A 20,183-nucleotide genomic window follows, 5' to 3' on the forward strand; every position below is an offset into this window, starting at 1 on the left:
AGAGCTGACTCATTTGAAAAGACCCTGATGCTGGGAAAGACTGAAGGCAGGAGGAGAAGGGGATGACAGAGGATGAGATGGTTGGATGGCATCACCGACTCAGTGAAGATGAGTTTGAGTAAACTCTGGGAGTTGGTGATGGACAGGGAGGCCTGGCGTGCTGTGGTACATGGGGTCGCGAAGAGTGGGCCACAGCTGAGCAAGTGAACTGAACTGAACTGAACGACCGAATAACAACAAAACTTAACTCACAACTCTTCACTTGTGTGTCTTTTTTAGTTGAGAGAGCTTTGGCTGGGATTGAAGCCCATCTGAATTGCGATTTCAACCTTGGTTAATCATTCCAAGTTTCTGACTTCAGATTTCTTAAGCATTCATTTCACTGGTTTCATCTGTCTTAGGTCAGTGTTTTCAATTGCAGTGCTTCTCCAAGTTTGGTATTCAGACCAGCAAAACCAGCATCATGTAGAACTTGGTTAGAAATGCAAATTCTGGAGCTCCAACCTGAATTGAGAACTTGTGGAATTTCACCCGATACAGACTCCAAGGTTGACAACCACGGTTCCAAATACACTCTGGACCTTGGCGGGTGGGAGCGGGGTGTACAAAGCAGAGGCTGAGAAAGATCTGGGTTTTTCGGTGCCACCCGCTGGATGGTCCGCCTGCGGCGTCCGCATTGGGCTCCGGGTTCACGATTCCACCCAGGCTTCTCTGGGCGGTTTCTGGAAGCGTCCTGCTGCTTGAGGGGAGAGGCGCTCCCACGGGTCCCTGAACCAGACTAGTTTCTTCTCTCTCTCGAGGATAATCTAGGAGGTTGAGAGGAGCAGGCTCAGGGCAGGCTCTGGGGTAATCTGGCCTCCTTAGTTATGCAAGAGAGCGCTGCAGGCCTCCTGGGGCCATTCTGCTCCAGGGCCCGAACCGCGGCCACTCCCATCCCAGCGGGGAGGGTGCCTTTTTCCGAAGGCAGCTTGGTCAGGTGACCGTGGCGGCTCTTAGCCGGGGACGCGGAAGGACGAGCGCTCGGAGGCCGCGGGAGAACGTTCAGGACGGGGACTGCGAGGCCGTGCGACCCCCGAAGCTGCCCGGGCCGGCGCTCGCGCTGCTGGTCCTGCTGCTTCTGCCGCCGCCGCCGGGTTCCGCGGGCGGCCCCGCGCCCTTCGACCCGACCTGGGAGTCCCTGGACGCCCGCCAGCTGCCCGCCTGGTTCGACAAGGCCAAGTTCGGCGTCTTTATCCACTGGGGCGTGTTCTCCGTGCCCAGTTTCGGGAGCGAATGGTTCTGGTGAGCACGCCTCCCCGTCTCCTCTGATCCCTCCCTCGCACCCCACTGGCCTGCACCCGGGACCCAGACCTCCAGCCTTTGCGCGTTTGTTTCGTCTCTTAGTCAGTTTCACCTTATGCAGTTTGAGCCGCGCTTTGCATTTCCGGGTGTTACGTTCATGTTCATGGTTTTACTGGGTAAGTGGTTGGTGCTGGGTGAACGCTGAATTTTTCTTCCGTAGGACTGCAAGAGTCAGACACTTGATGTGGCTCTGGCTTCTCAGCTTCTTGGTAGTTGTACGTATCAGTTGTTCTTATCACTCTGTAGCCACCGCCAGAATAAAATAGCAGAAAAGTAATGGGCTTGTGTGGGGGTCTAGGAGGAAGCTCTGGGCCTAAACTGTCCTTGTCCTTTGAACTTCAGACTTGCTCCATGGCTCTTCTGCTGCTGCTTGTCAATTGTCAAGTTGTTCTGCCACGAGGCAGGGTTTAAACATAAATTCATGGGTATGTGAGACTTCTGTTCATCTGGGCATTCACTGGCTCTTTAACCTTAAAATGTTACCACATGTAGCCCAAGGAAATATTCAAAAAAAGATTCTAGAATATTAACCCTAAGAAACTCCAATTATTAACAGATCGCTATGTGAAAAGTTATGAAGAAAGCTAGTGGAGGTGGCGGAATTCCAGCTGAGCTAGTCCTAAAAGATGGTGCTGTTAAAGTGCTGCACTCAGTAAATCAGCAAATTTGAAAAACTCAGCAGTGGCCACAGAACTGGAAAGTGTCAGTTTTCATTCCAGTCCCAAAGAAAGGCAATGCCAAAGAATGTTCAAATTACCACACAATTGTGCTCATTTCACATGCTAGCAAGATTATGCTCAAAATCCTTCGAGCTAGATTTCAGCAGTATATGAACCAAAAACTTGCAGATGTACGGGTTGGATTTAGAAAAGGCAGAGGAACCAGAGATCAAATTGCCAACATCCGTTGGATCTCAGAGAAAGCAAGGAAATTCCAGAAAAACATCTACTTCTGCTGCACTGACTACGCTAAAGCCTTTGACTGGGTGCATCACAGCAAACTGTGGAAAATTCTTAGAGAGACGGGAATACCAGACCACCTTACCTGCTTCCTGAGAAATCTGTATGCAGGTCAAGAAGGAACAGTTAGAACCAGATATGGAACAATGGACTGGTTTAAAATTGGGAAAGGAGTATGACAAGGTTTATGTTGTCACCCTACTTTTTAACTTATACGCAGAGTACATCGTGAGAAATGCTGGACTGGATGAATCACAAGCTGGAATTAAGATTGCTGGGAGAAATATCAACCGTAGATACGCAGATGATACCACTCTAATGGCCGAAAGTGAAGAGGAACTAAAGTGCCTCTTGATGAAGGTGAAAGAGGGAGGAGAGTGAAAAAGGTGTTGAAATTCAACATTAAAAAAACTGAGATCATAGCATCTGGTCCCTTTATGGCAAAGAGATGGGGGGAAATGGAAACAGTGACAGATTTTATTTTCTTGGGCTCCAAAATCACTGTGGACAGTGACTGCTGCTTTGAAATTAAAAGATGCTTGTTCCTTGGAAGGAAAGCTATGATAAACCTAGAGAGCATATTAAAAAGCAAGAGATATCAGTTTATCAACAAAGGTCCGTCTAGTCAAAACTATGGTTTTCCCAGTAGTCATGTATGGATGTTAGAGTTGGACCATAAAGAAGGCTGAGTGCTGAAGAATTGATGCTTTTGAATTGTGGTGTTGGAGAAGATTCTTGAGAGTCCCTTGGATGCAAAAGATCAAACCAATCAATCCTAAAGGAAATCAGTCGCAAATATTCATTGGAAGGACTGTGGCTGAAGCTCCAATACTTTGGCCACCTGATGTGAAGAGCTGACTCATTGGGAAAGATCCTGATGCTGGGAAAGAGTGAAGGCAAAAGGAAAAGGGGGCGGCAAAGGATGAGATTGTTAGATACCATCACTGACTCCATGGACATGAATTTGAACAAACTCGGAGACAGTGGAGGTCAGGGGAGCCTGGCATGCCGCAGTTCATGGGGTTGGAAAGAGCTGGATGCAACTTAGTGACTGAACAAAATGTGAAAAGTGGGCTTGCTGGTGGGTCAGTGGTAAAGAATCCCCCTGCCAATGCAGGAGACACTGGCTTGATCCCTGGGTCAGAAAGACCCCCTGGAGAAGGAAATGGCAACCCACTCCAGTATTCTTGCCTGGAAAATCCCATGGACAGAGGAGCTTGGCGGGGTCTCAGAAAGATTTGGACATGACTTAGCAACTGAACAACAGCAACAACCTGTGAAAAGTGGTGCACAAAAAATTGTTCTTTAGATTTTACCTTGAGAGCCATACCTTTACAGCTTTAAGTGTCTCCCATCTTTCTTGATTAAATACTTCAGGTATGTTAAGTTCTTCAAGATAGAAATGTTACTACATATATATGTATGCATAATACACATACATACACATAAATAATATATTCCTAAGTAAGATAAGAAACAATGAATACTTAAACCTACATTATACTATATACATAATGTACAACAAATTTAATTCATATAATATATATTCCATATGACACCTATAAAAAAAACACCCAGTGTGAGAGTTGTGAATTAAGTTTTATTTGGGGCAAAACGAGGACTGTAACCCAGGAGACTGCCTCTTGGAGAGCTCTGTGGAACCGCTCTGAAGAGGTAAGGGTGGAGGTCAGTATGTTGTTGAGTGGCTAAGTTGTCTCCTACTCTTTGCGACCCCTTGGACTGTAGCCTACATTTGTGACCCCACATCCTCTGTCCATGGGATTTCCCAGGTAAGAATACTACAATGGGTTGCCATTTCCTTCTCTAGGGGATCTTCCCGACCCAGGGATCAAACCCACATCTCCTGCATTGCAGGAAGATTCCTTACCGCTGAGCTACCAGGGACGCCGGAGGTCAGTATATATGTCGTTTTTTGGTGAAAGGGGGTATATGCAATCAGCACACATTTTGACAGAAGGTTACTGCTTGTCACCAGGAACGGACGTCTCCCTTAATGATTTTAGTACTTTTCTAGCTATGAGAAACATGCAAGAAATTGGGCTCATAAAATCGTCTCCTGAAAATATCTGACTATCTGAAAGGCTGTTCTGGCAGTTTTTCCTAATCTCCACCCTGTCCTTTCAGGGTGTATTGAAATTCAGCAACTATACTGGCTAACGACTTCGTTCTTACAGAACCAGATGGCAAGTGACAGTTTTTAGTTGGCTGATACATTGCAGAGTATAAATTATATATTGTATTACACTGTAAACATTGTACCACTCTCTTTAAAGACGTTGACTTTCTGCAACCAGTAACTTTTCTTATTCAGTTAGGCCAATTGATGTAAAAGAACTGCATAAGCTATGAAGTACTATTCATATACTCTTGAAATCAACTTCTAAAATATGGGACTCTTTCTTTCCATAACCTGTATTACCAAACATATTTGCTTCAGGATATTGCAAATCTTTCTTTGCAAGTTTTGTGCTGTGAGGCATTTTGAATTTACTTTTGAAATGTTTCGGTTAGCAAGGTGTTGCGGTCCTTTAACAGACCTGAACCTGGTGGTCCGGAGCCGACGATAAGAAAGTGAAAGAAGGGAAGAGGCTAACATTCCCTGGGTTACGCTGAGAACCAATAAAGCCCTAGGACAGGGCTCACATAGGCACAGGGCATCCTCTCGAAGAGGTCTTGAAAGCCCGGGCAGGAAAGTGAGCGTGGCAGGCGTCCACACTCCAGAGAATCAGCCAGAAAGAGAGAGAGAGAGAGAAAGAAGGACATGGGGACCCAAGTCTCTAGTGGGAAAAGAGTGCTTTATTGAACTCTGTGTGAGTATATATACTGTTTTACAAGATAACTTCTTCAGGTAAAGATCAAAAGACCAGACTTTACTAGTTACCAAGGAAACAAGGAGTAACAGAGGTCATAAAACCAGAAGACAATCCATTTCAAAGAAAGAGGGTCGTAAATAATCACTTTTACCATATGGAAAAGCTAATGAAGGAAATCCTATGCATGCATTCCATCTCATGACCTCAGTCCTGGGAGCAGCGTGCTGCTCTGCTCCTTCCTGTTAGCAGGAGCTGATAATAACAGGAGGCTCATGAGCAACAGGAAACAGCACACAGCAGTCCTACAGTTAAACATTCCCTGACAGCAAGGTACATACATTAACAGATTTCTTCATTTTATATTGTGTGTGTTCAGTTGCTCAGTCATGTCCAACTCTTTGTGACCCCATGGACTGTAGCCCACCGGGCTCCTCTTGTTTTCATGGGATTCTCCAGGCCAGAATACTGGAGTGGGTTGCCATGCCCTCCTCTAGGGGATCTTCCCAACCCAGGGATTGAACCTGCGTCTCTTATGCCTCCTGCATTGGCAAGCAGGTTCTGTTAACCATTAGCACCTTTGTTCACCTGGGAAGATTAGGTAAATATACATTTGATGCTAGGAGAGGATTTGATGTTTGTTAGTTGAAACTAGTGCTCTGCACAAAACAACTAGTTTTGAGTCATCTTATTCTTTGTAATGGTTACCTTCTTATTTTCTACAAATGAACACAAAGTTGTTTGTTTTGACCTGGAACAATAAAGGTAATTCTCATACAAAACAGAGTATATTTTTGATGGTCTGAAAGTGCAATAACCCTGTAGAAGATTCTTAATTATCTATAATTTCTGTTTTTACCTCCTCTAAATCTCTGATCTCACTTGATTTGACCTGGGGCAGTCAACAGCAGAGATGAGTATATTTGACTATCCTTAATGGCAGCTCAAAAACAAATATAAATGGTGGGCTGTTTACTGTAAGTGCTTCTTCTCATCTCTATTACTATGAAATTTGAGAAGTGACTCTACACTGTAATAGAGAATGCAGGTTCAAATTAGATGTGCCAGGAAAAAAATAGAAATCTCTTCTCTTTTAACTTTCTGACTCTTCCAGTTTCTCTTTTGCAGTTCCATTTAAAAGATAAAAATGCCTCATGGATCCATTAGGATACTTGTACTTCAAGATATAGAAAACTCAAATAAAAGGTATAATAATAGGAGCGTATTACTATACATAATAAGAAATTTAGAAGTACTTGGCTCAGTGATGAAATCAAAGTCCTGCGCTCTTTGTCATCCTCAGCCTGTTGACTTGTCCTGCCACCGTCACATGATGGTGGCCAGGCATCACGTCACACAGCCTCGTCCAAGGCAGATTGTGTCTCTTTCTACTAGAGAGGAGACCATTCCCAGAATCTCCCAAGTTGGCTTCTGCTCCAGTTCCACTGGCCAGCATGGGTCAGGTGTCCATGTAGTAGCTGTGATAGAAGCTGGGAAAGTATGTATCTGACTCTTGGGCAGGTAAAGAATAGTGCCTGTGACACAGTATGTCCTTCAGCAAAGCCTTCCCAGCAGAAAGAAGCTCCTGGTCATCTTTGAGGATCTAGTGCTGAGTATGAGTTTGTTCATCCATTAAAAGCACTCTTATGAAAGGAGTAGTGAAAGAAAGAATAGAAGATGGGTCCGAGGGGGCACTTGCACCTGTTTCATGACCATGGGCTTACTACCATGTTTATATAAAATGTCTATCTAAAAATTTGGCTTTGAGGATTTCCCTGGTGTTCCAATGGTGAAGATTCCGCATTCCTGGTGCAGGGGGCCTGGGTTCCATCGCTGGTCAGGGAACTAGATCCCATATGCTGCAACTAAGAGTTTGCATGCCACAACTAAAGATCCTGCATGCTGTGACTAACACCCAGGGCAGCCAAATAAATAAATACGTAGTTTTCTTTTTTTAAGTTATGTTTTCAATGTTGTTTTCCTTCTGAAGCTCTGCTTAGGCAGTTGAGGCCCCACTGCTCAGAATAAATGCATATAACCAGTAATCCTTGAAGAGTGAGTCAGTATATTAAAACAACAGCATTTTCTTAATTTTACTGCCATTTCCTCCCCCACTTTCCCTGCTAGTGAATATAATACATTTGTGTTATAGTTTATGCACTTTGTTTTCTTTTGAAGACTTCATCATTTATGTTACAAAGGACTAATTATGTATACTCCATATTGCAATCTAAAAGTGAAGAATTAAGAGCAAATGGGAGACTGGTTTGTCTAGAATGTTCTGGTTGATCAGCTGAGTAGAGTCACAGAGGGATAGATGGAAGACCATGGAAGCTCATGGAAGCTTTCGTTAAGTGAAGTCAGACTAAATGGGGAAGTTAGGAAGGGAATCTTAGTGACATCTGAATAAGGGAGAATTTTACTAAAGGGAGTTATAGTTGACCCTCGAATAGCACAAGTTTGGTCTCCTTTTATGTGTACTTTTATCAATAAATATATAACTGGTCCTCTATATTCAAGGGATTTGCATCTCTGGATTTAACCAACCTCAGACAGAAATTTTCATCTATGTTTGCTTGAATCTGCAGATGCCAAAACTGTGGATATGGAGGGCAGACTGTAGTATGCCATTTTATGTAAGGGACTTGAGTACTCACAGATTTTGGTATCTGCTGAGAAACGTGGGACCCATTCTCTATGAATACTGAGGGATACCTATATTTCAAGTGTTTATGTGTATGCCACTTATATGCTGTTTCCTTCATCCCCTTAGGTGGTACTGGCAAAAGGAAAAGATACCAGCTTATGTGGACTTTATGAAAAATAATTACCCTCCTGATTTCACATATGAAGATTTTGGACCACTATTTACAGCAAAATTTTTTGATGCGAACCAGTGGGCAGATATTTTACAGGCTTCTGGTGCCAAATACGTTGTCTTAACTTCCAAACATCATGAAGGTAAGTAAGAACAACATCTGCAAACACTGACAGTGGTTATAAATGTGAAGTAGTTCTTTTGGGAGAAGAAACTAAAGCAAGGTCATCCACATGAAAACAGAGTTTTCTCTTAGGAGCAATCCGAAGTGGCTTCTGACATTTGCTTATTATTTAAGAGATCACATGTTTCACCCAATTAAGAAGCATTAAGAAAAAGAAAAAAGGGAGCATTAAGGATGCAGAAAGATCATACCCTCAACGTTTAGAAAAAAATGGAAACTGACTGCATTTTGTTATATGCATAGTTAACAATTTCCAAGTAACGCAAGATTTGAGTAAAGCCCTTTGGAGGGGGATGTGGTTTGCAGGTCAAAGTTTACAACTGAACTGTATTCTTTCCTTTTTCTTCTCACCTCTGTAATGCATTCTGGGAAGGTACCCTGGGGATTATTTGCTATTGTCTTTCATCATGACCAGCATACAGGGTGGTGCTTTTGGCCAACTCTTGTATGTATGACCCAGTTGAGGAAAGTTTGCTACTGATGAAAATGACGCGGGCCACCTGAAAGGAACAGGATTGCAAGGCTGTAATGGTGCCCAGAAATATCAGCGACAGTGGAAGAATGTCTAACAAGAAACAGGGTGGTTGAATTAGGGTTCTCCAGAGAAATAGAGCTAACTGGAAGTGTAATACGCATAGATTTATCATACGTAAATGGTTCATATGAAACTGACTCATGCAACTATGGAAGCTGAGAAGTCCAGACCCAAGACAGCCAGTTATAAAGTTCCAGTCTGAGCCCAAAGGCGTCAGGAGCAGGAGAGCGGATAATATAAGTACCTGTCCAAATCTGAGTTAAAAGGCAGGAGAAGACTAATGTCTCAGCTCAAAGACATACAGAGAAAACATTTTTCCTTTTTTTTTTTTAAATTAAAAAACAAAAGACACCACTCCTTAAATTTTCCTGCTTTTGTTTTTCTTTTTGGCTTCAATGCAAGGCATACAGGATCTTAGTTCCCTGACCAGGGATTGAACCCATGCCCCCTGCAGTGGAAGTGAGGAGTCTTAATCAGTGGATCACCAGGAAAGTCTGAAGAATTCTTTCTTAATCAGCCTTTTATTCTATTTAGGCCTTCAATGGACTGGATGAGGCCCACCTCATAACCATTTTATGTGTCAACTTGCCTGGGCCACAGGGTGCCCAGATATTTGCTTAAACATCATTAAAAAAAAAAAAAAAAGAACCATTAAAGTGATCTTACATTAATAGAATAGAATCTATCCATTACCTTTCCCATCCATATCTACAAGATCAAGGAAACATCAGCATGTTATTATTATTTCAACAGCATGTTAATAATTAGATAGTCTGGACCCCTCTGATGGTCCAGTGGTTAAGATCTGTCTGCCAGTGCAGGGGATGCAGGTTCAATCCTTGGTCTGGGAAGGTCCCACATGCCTCGGGGCAACTAAGCCAGAGTTTAGAGCCCTCAAGATGCAACTCCTGAAGCCCATGTGCCCTAGAGTCCAAGCTCCACAACAAGAGAAGTCACCTCAATAAGAAGCCTGTGCACCACGATTAGAGAGCAGCCCCCACCAGCCGCAACTAGAGAAAGGCCCGTACATAGCAACAAAGACCCAGTGCAATCAAAGATAAATAAATAATTAGATGATTTATTTGCATTGGAATAAAAAATTTTGTCTCATTTTCTGCAGCGGTGGGTGGGGGGTTACAAGGGAAGAATGAAAACCCAAAATAAGGAATCATCTTAGGATATTTTTCCTTTTGGTCACAGTCCAGTGGCTTAATGATTTTTTTCCTGCAGATGTTTCTCAGGCTGAGATGGATACTTAGGACATGTTGATTTCCTGATGCCTAGAACTTCTCCAGGCTATATGGCACAGAGTGTTACTTAGCTTATTTAAAAACACTGCAAAACAACGCTTAATCACGCTGTGAGGACAAATGATGTAGCCCACATTTATATACTTTCTAGGACCATATTGTTGGAAGTTTTCATGTCTATGCAAGAGACCCTGCTGAGTCCAGTTAGGCTGGAAGACCACCGTGTGAGCTTCTGGTGGTGCTACTGAACCGAAGACCCAAAGTGGTTTTAGCACCGCCAGACATAAGGGCCTTCCAAGTTGAGACATATGGAATAAGACTTTAAATATCACTGACTGTGCTTTGAAGCTTACCTCAAACATCTTTAGAACCAGTGTGAGCTCTTTTAAAAGTTTCTTCAAAATGAATCCAAAGAGTGTGTCCATATTAGACCTGTCCTAATTTATGAGAGTAAAGTATTAACCAAACACCTTAGGTATGTCGGTTCACAAACATTGCTTTGGATTTTAGTAGGTCAGTAACAATGTATTTATGTTCCTAGGTCCTAACTATAAAGATTTTGAGGCTTTTATATTATTCCTTAAGTAGTTTAGTTTACATAGTGCTTCTATGGTTTTTATATAGAAAAGCCAGCAATCTAAACACAAATTCCTTTTAAAATATGAATTATTTCAAAGTGCTTATGTAATGGCATTCTTCTTATCCATTTAGTTGGTAGATAATTCACTTTTAGGTAATTTAAAGCACAATATCCAAGCTTATGATTTTAGAGTAGGATGAGATTACAGATGGTGGGTACATTTCAAGTGTAGAACTACTGGGGAAGAGTATCTTACCCCCACCTGGGTTAAATGAATAATGAGGGTAAAGGAGATTTAGTACGGAACATGAACCGTCAGTGTTCTATGAATCATACTATAATAAAATAATTCTAAAACCAGGGAATATAATCTTTGATTTAGAAGACAGGAATCATGCAGGAGTGCATCTATGGTTCTTCCCTGTAAGTAGTCATAGTCATTGTTTAGAATGGTAGATGTGGAAGATGTTCCCATCTCAGCTATGATCTGCTAATGTTGATTGTGATTTTGTACTAGACCTTGTGCTAGCCATTGACTGAGGATATAGCAGGGAACACTGCAGACATGACACTGTCTCTCAAGGAGCTTATCATCTGAGAGGGAGAATACCGGAGATAGATCAGGCTATACAGACCTTATTTTCTTGGGCTCCAGAATCACTGGCACCCCATTCCAAAAGCTATGGTTTTTCCAGTAGTCATGTATGGATGTGAGAGTTGGACCATAAAGAAGACTGAATGCTGGAGAATTGATGTTTTCAAATTGTGGTGCTGGAGAAGACTCTTGAGAGTCCCTAGAATTGCACGAAGATCAAACCAATCAATCCTAAAGAAAGTCAGTCCTGAATATTCATTGGAAGGACTGATGCTGAAGCTCCAGTATTCTGACCACCTGATGTGAAGAGCTGACTCATTGGAAAAGACTGTGATGCTGGAAAAGATTGAAAGCAAAAGGAGAAGGGGCCGACAGAGGATGAGATGGCTAGATAACATCACTGATTTAATGGACACGAATTTGAGCAAACTTCGAGAGATAATGGAGCTTCTTGTCCGGTAGTTCATGGGAGTCACAAAGAGTTGGACACAACTTAGCCACTTGAACAACAACAACAGTGGGGTACCCCGAGAAGTCCTTTAAAAAATCTTGCTTCTACTTTGTTTAAATTCTCATTTGTTAGGGACCTCTCTGGTGGCTAACACTCAGTGCTCCCAATGCAGGGGGACCAGGTTTGATCCCTGGTCAGGGAACTAGAGCCCACATGCCATAACTAAGAGTTTGCGTGCTACAACTAAGGATTCCTGCATGCCACGACTAAGGCCCTGTACAGCCAAATAAATAAATAAAAATATTTTTAAAATTCTTGTTTGTTTCTTGCATGAAAGCAAAATATATACTAGGGAAAAAAATGGTCATAAAACAGAAGTTTGTAGAAACAGTGATTTATATGTCACGCATACTGCCTTTATAACTTGGTGTTGGTGTAGGTGCACATTGACTAGAACAGAGTTGATATGCTTACAGAGGCTTTTAATATAATGTTTCAGGCTTCACCTTGTGGGGCTCAGAGTACTCGTGGAACTGGAACGCAGTAGACGAGGGGCCGAAGAGGGACATCGTCAAGGAACTTGCGGTCGCTGTTAGGAACAGGACTGACCTGCGCTTCGGGCTGTACTACTCCCTTTTTGAGTGGTTTCATCCGCTCTTCCTTGAGGATGAATCCAGCTCGTTCCAGAAACGACAATATCCAGTGTCTAAGATGCTGCCCGAGCTCTACGAGTTAGTGAACAAGTATCAGCCAGAGGTGCTGTGGGCAGATGGCGATGGAGGGGCCCCAGATACCTACTGGAAAAGCTTAGACTTCCTAGCCTGGTTGTACAATGAGAGGTGTGTGTGCTGCTAGACTGCTGTCATGACATTCCTAGTACCTGTATAACATTAGTTCTTGCTTCTTGAAATGTTCCCCTTCAGGCTTGTTTGTGACATGGGGAGAAAATCATTATAAATAATGCATATTAGATATTTACTCAAAATATCAAGAGTTACAAGAACACTGGAAAATTCTTAACAAGAATTAGGTAGCAAGAATACTGGAGTGGGTTGCCATTTCTTTCTCCAGGGCATCTTCCAGATCCAGGAATCAAACCCGTGTCGCCTGCATTGGGAAGTGGATTCTTTACAATTGAGCCACCTGGGAAGCCCTAAGAATTACAGATCAGGAGTCAAATATAGCTCAACAGTCTGATTTTGAATTGAGACTAAACAAAAATTACAGCATCAAGAACTCTGAAGACTAATTTTGTAGGTCCCCATTTTCATCACCTCTCTGGGGCAATGCTGTTTATCCATCACTGTTTCTCATGATGCACTTTTCAGTTCCTCTAATTGCTTCTTCACATCCTCTTACCTTTGATAATCTTTGCTGCTTGGACGTCACCCTTGTCTGTCTCCTCTTTTCCTTCATCGTCAGCATTTCACTTCTTCCTGTTCTTTCCTTTTGTTTTCTAGCATGTTCCAGGCTGCCCCATTAGAACAGGGAGTTCTGACTAAGCCCCTCCATAAGGCTCACACTATATGGACCAAATTGGAATCTGTATCTCGAAAGTACCTGGTATTGTGCTGTGAAGTTAGGGAGAGTCCTGCTTGTGTTTTCTGGGCCCACAGAGGATGCACAGACAAATACTCTGGAGAGCTCTTGGTACATAACCCCGGTTTCTCTAGGTACTCCTTTCCACAAGGAAATCCTGGGAGTCCTCCACTTCAGTTTGTGAACCAAAACGATCCCCTCTAAATGGAGCGGTGCAGGAGGTACCACCTGCTATGATGAATAATGTTGTGGGAATATTTCATGCCACAGTGAATTCCATCCATAACAGTCGACTTTGCTGAGATCTTTCAATATTAGGCACAACTATAAGAGAAAGAGACTAGGGGAGAACTTTTAAATAATAGTAAAACTCTTTTAAGTGCTGTGTGTGCTGGGCATACACAGGTGTTTTACATAGATTGTGTCAGTCTCTTAGTCGTGTCTGACTCCTTGTGACCCCTTGGACTGCAGCCCGCCAGGCTCCTCTGTCCATGGGATTCTCCAGGCAAGAATACTGGAGTGGGTAGCCATGCCCTCCTCCAGGGGATCTTCCCGACCCAGGGTCGAACCCATGTCTCCTGCGGTGGCAGGGGGATTCCTTACTGTCTGAACCAGCAGGGAAGCCCAAGTGCTGTTCTATAACAGATGAAGAAATTGATTCTTCAGAGGAGTTAGGTAATTTGCTCTAGGACAAGGAGCTTAGCAAGTAACAGGCCAGGACTATAACCTCCTCAGGTCTAGTTTACTTCAAAATCATGGGGTTTGTATTCTGTTCAACTACGGTTATTTTCTAAGCGTGGATTTCAGTCAGAGCTCTTTTCAGTGACATTGCTTTTATGTAAATTTTTTTAAACTTTTTGTTTAAATAAAAAACAATCCTCCTTTTCATTTCAGCCCGGTTCGGGACACAGTGGTCACCAATGACCGTTGGGGAGCTGGTAGCATTTGTAAGCACGGTGGCTACTATACATGTAGTGATCGTTATAACCCAGGACATCTTTTGCCACATAAATGGGAAAACTGCATGACAATAGACAAGTTTTCCTGGGGCTACAGGAGGAATGCTGGAATCTCTGACTATCTCACAATTGAAGAACTGGTGAAGGTACAGTAAAATGTCTGGTGACCATTATGCTAATATTCATAATCGTGTACATGTGTGAGAATTATGTTTTCTGAACTGTATAGCTCAACAGCCTGTAAACACAGGACATGACTCCTTTTTTTTCTATGTGTGTTTTGTTCTCTTAGATAGTGATTATTGATGGAATTGTTTTCTTCCTCTAAGAACTATATTTATTCTTAATTTTTAAGCAACTTGTGCAAACAGTTTCATGTGGAGGAAACCTGTTGATGAATATTGGGCCCACACGAGATGGCACCATTTCTGCAATTTTTGAGGAGCGACTGAGGCAAATGGGAATCTGGCTAAAAGTCAATGGAGAAGCCATCTATGAAACCTACGCTTGGAGATCCCAGAATGACACTGTGACCCCAGATGTATGGTAAGTACTATTTGATAGAAGAAGGCATTTAAGATTTCTCAGAAATAAAGAGAACAGTATAATAAGGAGGAAAATGGATGAATGCCCACCTATACAAAATATTTTATTTTCTTAAAATCAGCATATTTTAAACACTTATTATTTATCAAGTTGAGCTGAAATAATCTCTAGATTCCTCCTAACAGTGGAGAAATTTTAGGGAGAAATAAAATTTCTTACAAAAATTGTAGGTCATTCAGAAAAATGAAAAAAAAAGTACTGGGTGGTTAATCCAAAAGAGACTTTTGGTTTAGTCAGGTAAATTCTAACTTTGCAGGTGTTATATCTCATCAAGTTAGCAGGAGGTGCCAGAGGGCAGGAAAAATATATTCTAATAAATCTAAACCTGGACTTTCTTTAAAGTTAATTATCTCAACTGGCTAACTTTTAACGAGTATCTCCTATAAAAACATATGGTGGTTTCTGTTGTAGGATCTTAACATACACAAATAAGAGCAGTCCCCCCTGGTAGCTCAGACTAAAGAATTCCCCTGCAGTGCGGGAGACCTGAGTTTGATCCCTGGGTTGGGAAGATCCCCTGGAGGAGGGCTTGGCAACCCCCTCCAGTGGAGAATCCCCTTGGACAGAGGAGCCGGGGGGCTGCAGTCCATGGGGTCACAAGGAGCCGGACGGGACTGAATGACTAAGCACAGCACAGTATTAGTGATGCTCTAAAAGTTCACCTTGTCTCACCACCAACGTGGGTATAGCCAGATCACGCATACACCCAAAGATTAGACTAAACAATCTTCTTTGAATTTATGACTTAAATTGTCAGTTCACTGAAGAAAATAAAAGTAAGGCAGCCTACACAGAAGCAGCTAACTGTAGAATTTTAGAATACTGGATCTGGGAGAAGCCATAATGAGAACTCAAAACCATTTTACAGAGGCTAGTTTTAAATTTGGTTTTAGAATTTGCTTCTGTGTTTATATTTGACTATGAGTCTGTCTGGTCTGGGACTTGCCAATTATTAAGCATTATTCCATTAAGTTTTCTTTCAGTAAGTAAAGATAAAAGTCACACTCCTTAACAATCCCTGGGCGGTTGCCTGGCTTGCCTGCACCGAGCCCCGGTTGCCACTCTCCCTGGCTCATCAGAGGAGCTCTCTCCCCCGGGTTCGTGTGTGTTTCCCCTCCTTGCTGCACCTTTAGGTGGCCATCTAGGCTCCCAGGGCCATCTTTGAACTCCTTTGAGAGTTTAAGCCCTGGCTCACCGTTGCTGTCCCTGGAACGTAGTTAATGATAGTCGCTCCGTTGTGTCTGACTTTTTGCAACCCCATGAACTTGGCCCACCAGGCTCCTCTGTCCATGGGATTCTCTAGACAAGAATACTGGAGTGGGTTGCCAGAACTACTCTTCGTATATAATTCTGATTGTCTGTATTCACAGCTCTTCTAATTGGCTGGCCCCTCAGTTCTTAGGCTTCCCGAGTGAGGCTAGTGGTAAAGAACCCACCTGCCATGCAGGAGACTTAAGAGATGCAGGTTCGATCCCTGGGTTGGGAAGATCCCCTGGGGGAGGCATGGCAACACACTCCATCCCATGGGCAGAGGGGTCTGGCAAGCTACAGTCCAGAGGGTTGCACAGAGTTGGACACGACTGAAGTGACTTAGCAGGCATGCAGTTCTTGTACTTCCTTCTTTCTAAGGATCCTGTCCCCTTCTTTTGGTCGTACCTTAGACCTTGCATTTCCAATATCTGTACTCCTTTCATGATCTCAGTCTGAATCATCCCACTGTCTAACTCCCTCCTCTTGTATTTCAGTTCACTTCAGCTTCCAAACAGCTCGAGAGAGTGGAGGTTGAAACAATCATTCATGGCCAGTGATTTAATCAATAGTGACTAATGAGGCCACCATAAAAAACCAAAAGAATGGGGTTCAGAGAGCTTTTGGATTAGTGGTGGTGCCGGGAGAGCGGGGCACCTGGGGAGGGTGTGGAAGCCCCGGCCCCTCCCCACACACCTTGTCTATGCATCTTTTCCATCTGGCTGTTCCTGAGATACATCTTTTTATAATAGACCTGTAATCCAGGAAGTAGAATTCTGAGAGCTGCTCTAGTGAATTAGCTGAACTCAAGGAGGGGGTTGTAAGAACCTCCAATCTCTAGCCTGTGGGTCAGAAGCCCACATGACGATCCGGACACATGACTGGTATCTGAATTTGGGGAAGGGGCAGTCTGGTAGGAATAAACCCTGACCCTTTGGAATCTGATGCTGCCTTTGGGTAGATGGTGTCAGAATGGGGTCGAACTGTAGGACACCCAGCTGGTGCCTAAGAACTGCCTGGTGGTATGGGAACTTTTCCACCACACCACACACTACACTGGGATTGGGGTCAGAATCCTTTTGGGTGCTTTTTATTGCTACCATGGGGCTATTTTTCCTTCCCTCTATTAAAGAAAACATTGGTAAACATTTACTAAATGGAGGTATCTCTGGAAGATAATTCTGAACCTGACCCATAAATAATGAGAACTATTGCTATGCATTTTTTTTTTAACCAGGTACACATCCAAACCTAAAGATAAGTTGGTCTATGCCTTATTTCTCAAATGGCCCATATCAGGACAGCTCCTTCTTGGCCAGCCCAAAGCTACTCTGGGGGCAACAGAGGTAAGAGGGAATTTTGCTTTTAATGTTCCTTTAAACTGCTGACTAGAACACCCTGAGGAAGACATTAACTTTTAACTTCAAGGTGAGCCTTATATGTATTGCATTTACATCTCACAACAGTAATTTTAAAATGAGCTTTATCAGTGGCAATGTTTGGCAAAAACTGTTGAAAATTTTGTTTCATTCCCCAGAAAACCAAGCCTATAAAACAGTTACATCATCTCCATGCTTATCAATTAAAATATCTTCTCCATAGTCATGCTGTGTTGTTCAGGTTCACTGCATGCATCCAAAAATGACTCTTTTCATAAAACTGGAGTTCAGATTCTTCCCCGACATCTCACCCCAGAACACATCTGAATAAATGTAAGATGTCATGGCCCTACTATTTTAAGTTCTTAAAAAATTTGGAGAAGGTTAAAGGTTAACCTTCCCTGCTGGCTCAGCAGTAAAGAATCTGCCTGCCATGCAAGAGATGCGGGTTCAACTAAGGGTTTGACTCCTGGGTTGGGAATATCCTTTGGAGAAGGAAATGGCAACACACTCCAGTATTTTTGCCTAGGACATTCCATGGACAGAGGAGCCTGGTGGGCTATATTCCATGAGGCTGCAAAGAGTCAGACAGGATTGAGCGACCAAACAACAATAACAAAAGGTTAATCTAACAGTTGTGGCCATCAGCTCTGGCAGTGAGTTCATTTTAATATATTTTGTAACTTATTTTTAAGAAAATAAAAATTTTCTGGGAGATGAATTGTCCAAATTCTTCTCCCTAAACCATTTTTCTGTGCTTCATTTCTAACACTTCTGGCTGATCTGGCAGAAAAGGAGATAAAGAGTTAAAATATGATGTTTATTTTTTTTCAAATCTTATGTTTAGCTGCAGCTTAGAGGCCTGGGCATAACATTATCTTTTTATTTTATCTACGTTCTCTTTGTTGTTGTTTAGTCGCTCGGTCATGTCCGTCTCTTTTGCAACCCCACAGACTGTAGCCCACTAGGCTCCTCTGTCCATGGGGTTTTCCAGGCAAAATACTGGAGTGGGTTGCCATTTCCTTCTTCAGGGGATCTTTCCAGCCCAGAGATCAAACCAGCTTCTCCTGCATTGCAGGTACCTTCTTTACTGCTGAGCCACCAGGGAAGCTTTGGCCGCCATTAATACTGTTATTTGAAAGTCCATGGGTTTTGTTTTTGTATTATTCTACATGATAAGCAAAGTTTTCTGGTTCAGAATAACCACAAATATATAGAAAACTACTTACTTAAATTCATTTTCTGTAAGACTAAAGATATAGAACAGTTACAGTAATAATTGATCACATGTATGTACTGTTGATTAGTGGGGGTTATTGGACCATCTGGGGAGGAAGGGTGGCTGGATAAGGAAGGTGAGCCTTTCCCCGAACATCCTGTGTCAGAGCCAGGCAGGTCTTAGTTGTGCAGATTCGTTCAAGAGTAATTTTCTCTCCTCTGACACTATTCAGTCTATACGATTCTTCCTCAAATCCTGCACACTTTCGAGAGTATTAAAGGAGCAAGAGATCCAAACATACGTTTGGATCATAAATTAAAGCAGCTTCTAAATTAAAGTAAAAACAATGAATGAATCTCCTGTCTACATTGCTCTTTAAGAAATATCAACTGCTTCCTCCCAATACAGTGAGGAAGTCAGAGATACATATGGAGACTTTTATATGTATGTTTTAAATTTCAGGTTAAACTCCTGGGACATGGACAGCCCCTTCACTGGACACCTTTGAAGCAAAACGGCATTAAGGTAGACCTGCCTCAGCTAACCATCCATCAGATGCCCTGCCAGTGGGGCTGGGCTCTAGCACTAACTAATGTGACCTGATCTGCAGTAGAGTGCTTCCTGACGCAGTTACAGCTAAGACTAGAATGTATGTCAGGTTTCTGTAACTATAGCACATGGACAAAGCAAATGTAAAATTGGCCAAGAATTTCCTAAATTACCCACATAACTGTTTTAACTCTCCAATGCACTTTGCTATTTCTCTTCACACTGAATTTATTTCCATGTGTGAATCAGAGGTGGGGACTTTGTTGTAGTGAGAAATTGGTGGTGGTAAGGACTGAATCATGTCTAATGCCAAATTCACATTTTGAAACTCGAAGCCTCAGTGGGGCTTCCCTGGTAAAGAATCCACCTGCAATGCATGGGACATGAGTTTGATCCCCGGGTTGGGAAGATCCCCTGGAGAAGGATTGGATTTGAAGATTTTAAACTAGGGTTAAATGAAGTTGTCAGGGTGGGACCTTAATCCAATATGACTGGAGTCCTTATAAGATGAGGAAGAACATGGATGGAAGACCATTTAAAGACACCGTGAGAAGGTGGCCAATTGCAAGCCAAGGAGGCCTCAAGAGAAACCAAACCTGCTGAAACCTTGGGCTTTCAGCCTCCAGAACTGTGAGAAAATAAATGACTGTGGTTTAAGCATCCTATCTGTGGTATTTATGAGAACTCTAGCAGACTAATAAGGGCCTCCCAGGTGGCTTGGTGCTGAGGAATCCACCTGCCAGTGTGGGAGATGCTGGTTCAATACCCGGGTTGAGAAGATCCCCCGGGGAAGGGAATGGCTACCCACTCCAGTATTCTTGCCTGGAAAATTTCATGGACAGAGGAGCCTGATGGGCTATGGTCTACGGGGTTGCAAATGAGTCAGACACAACTTAGTGACTAAACAACAGCAACAAAGACTAATAGCGGGTCGTAGGTATATAATAAATTGGACTTAACGTTTATGCTTACAGTAACTGTCTTTTTATAAAAAAATTTTGTTTTTTTCTTCATGGTAATAAAACTGATGTATTTACTATATAGATATTTAAAAATATACAGAAATGCCTAAAGACAAAATCACTAAGGTCACCATTATTAATATTTTAGTATTTATTCTTCCAGGGATTTTTGGGCGGA

The 20,183-nt window shown here is 42.7% G+C and overlaps 1 protein-coding gene across 1 annotated transcript; it reads left to right on the forward strand.

Moving 5' to 3' along the window:
- The first annotated feature begins 482 nt into the window (after positions 1-482).
- FUCA2 (alpha-L-fucosidase 2) lies at positions 483-19,703 on the forward strand. The gene is made up of 8 exons (XM_065928957.1): positions 483-589; positions 865-1,281; positions 7,905-8,092; positions 12,044-12,383; positions 13,978-14,188; positions 14,398-14,588; positions 17,134-17,242; positions 18,957-19,703. The coding sequence occupies exons 1-8, from the start codon at positions 483-485 to the stop codon at positions 19,095-19,097; spliced, it is 1,704 nt and encodes a 567-aa protein (XP_065785029.1). The 3' UTR covers positions 19,098-19,703.
- The last annotated feature ends 480 nt before the right edge of the window (positions 19,704-20,183 follow it).

Source organism: Muntiacus reevesi, chromosome 3, assembly GCF_963930625.1.
Source record: "Muntiacus reevesi chromosome 3, mMunRee1.1, whole genome shotgun sequence".
NCBI classification, from domain to species: Eukaryota; Metazoa; Chordata; class Mammalia; order Artiodactyla; family Cervidae; genus Muntiacus; species Muntiacus reevesi.

Coding starts and splice junctions, on each gene's coding strand:
- FUCA2 (XM_065928957.1), top strand. CDS start 483: ATGCAAATTCTGGAGCTCCAACCTGAATTGAGAACTTGTGGAATTTCA. Junction 8,093..12,043: donor AACTTCCAAACATCATGAAG/GTAAGTAAGAAC, acceptor ATAATGTTTCAG/GCTTCACCTTGTGGGGCTCA. Junction 14,589..17,133: donor ACTGTGACCCCAGATGTATG/GTAAGTACTATT, acceptor TTTTTTAACCAG/GTACACATCCAAACCTAAAG.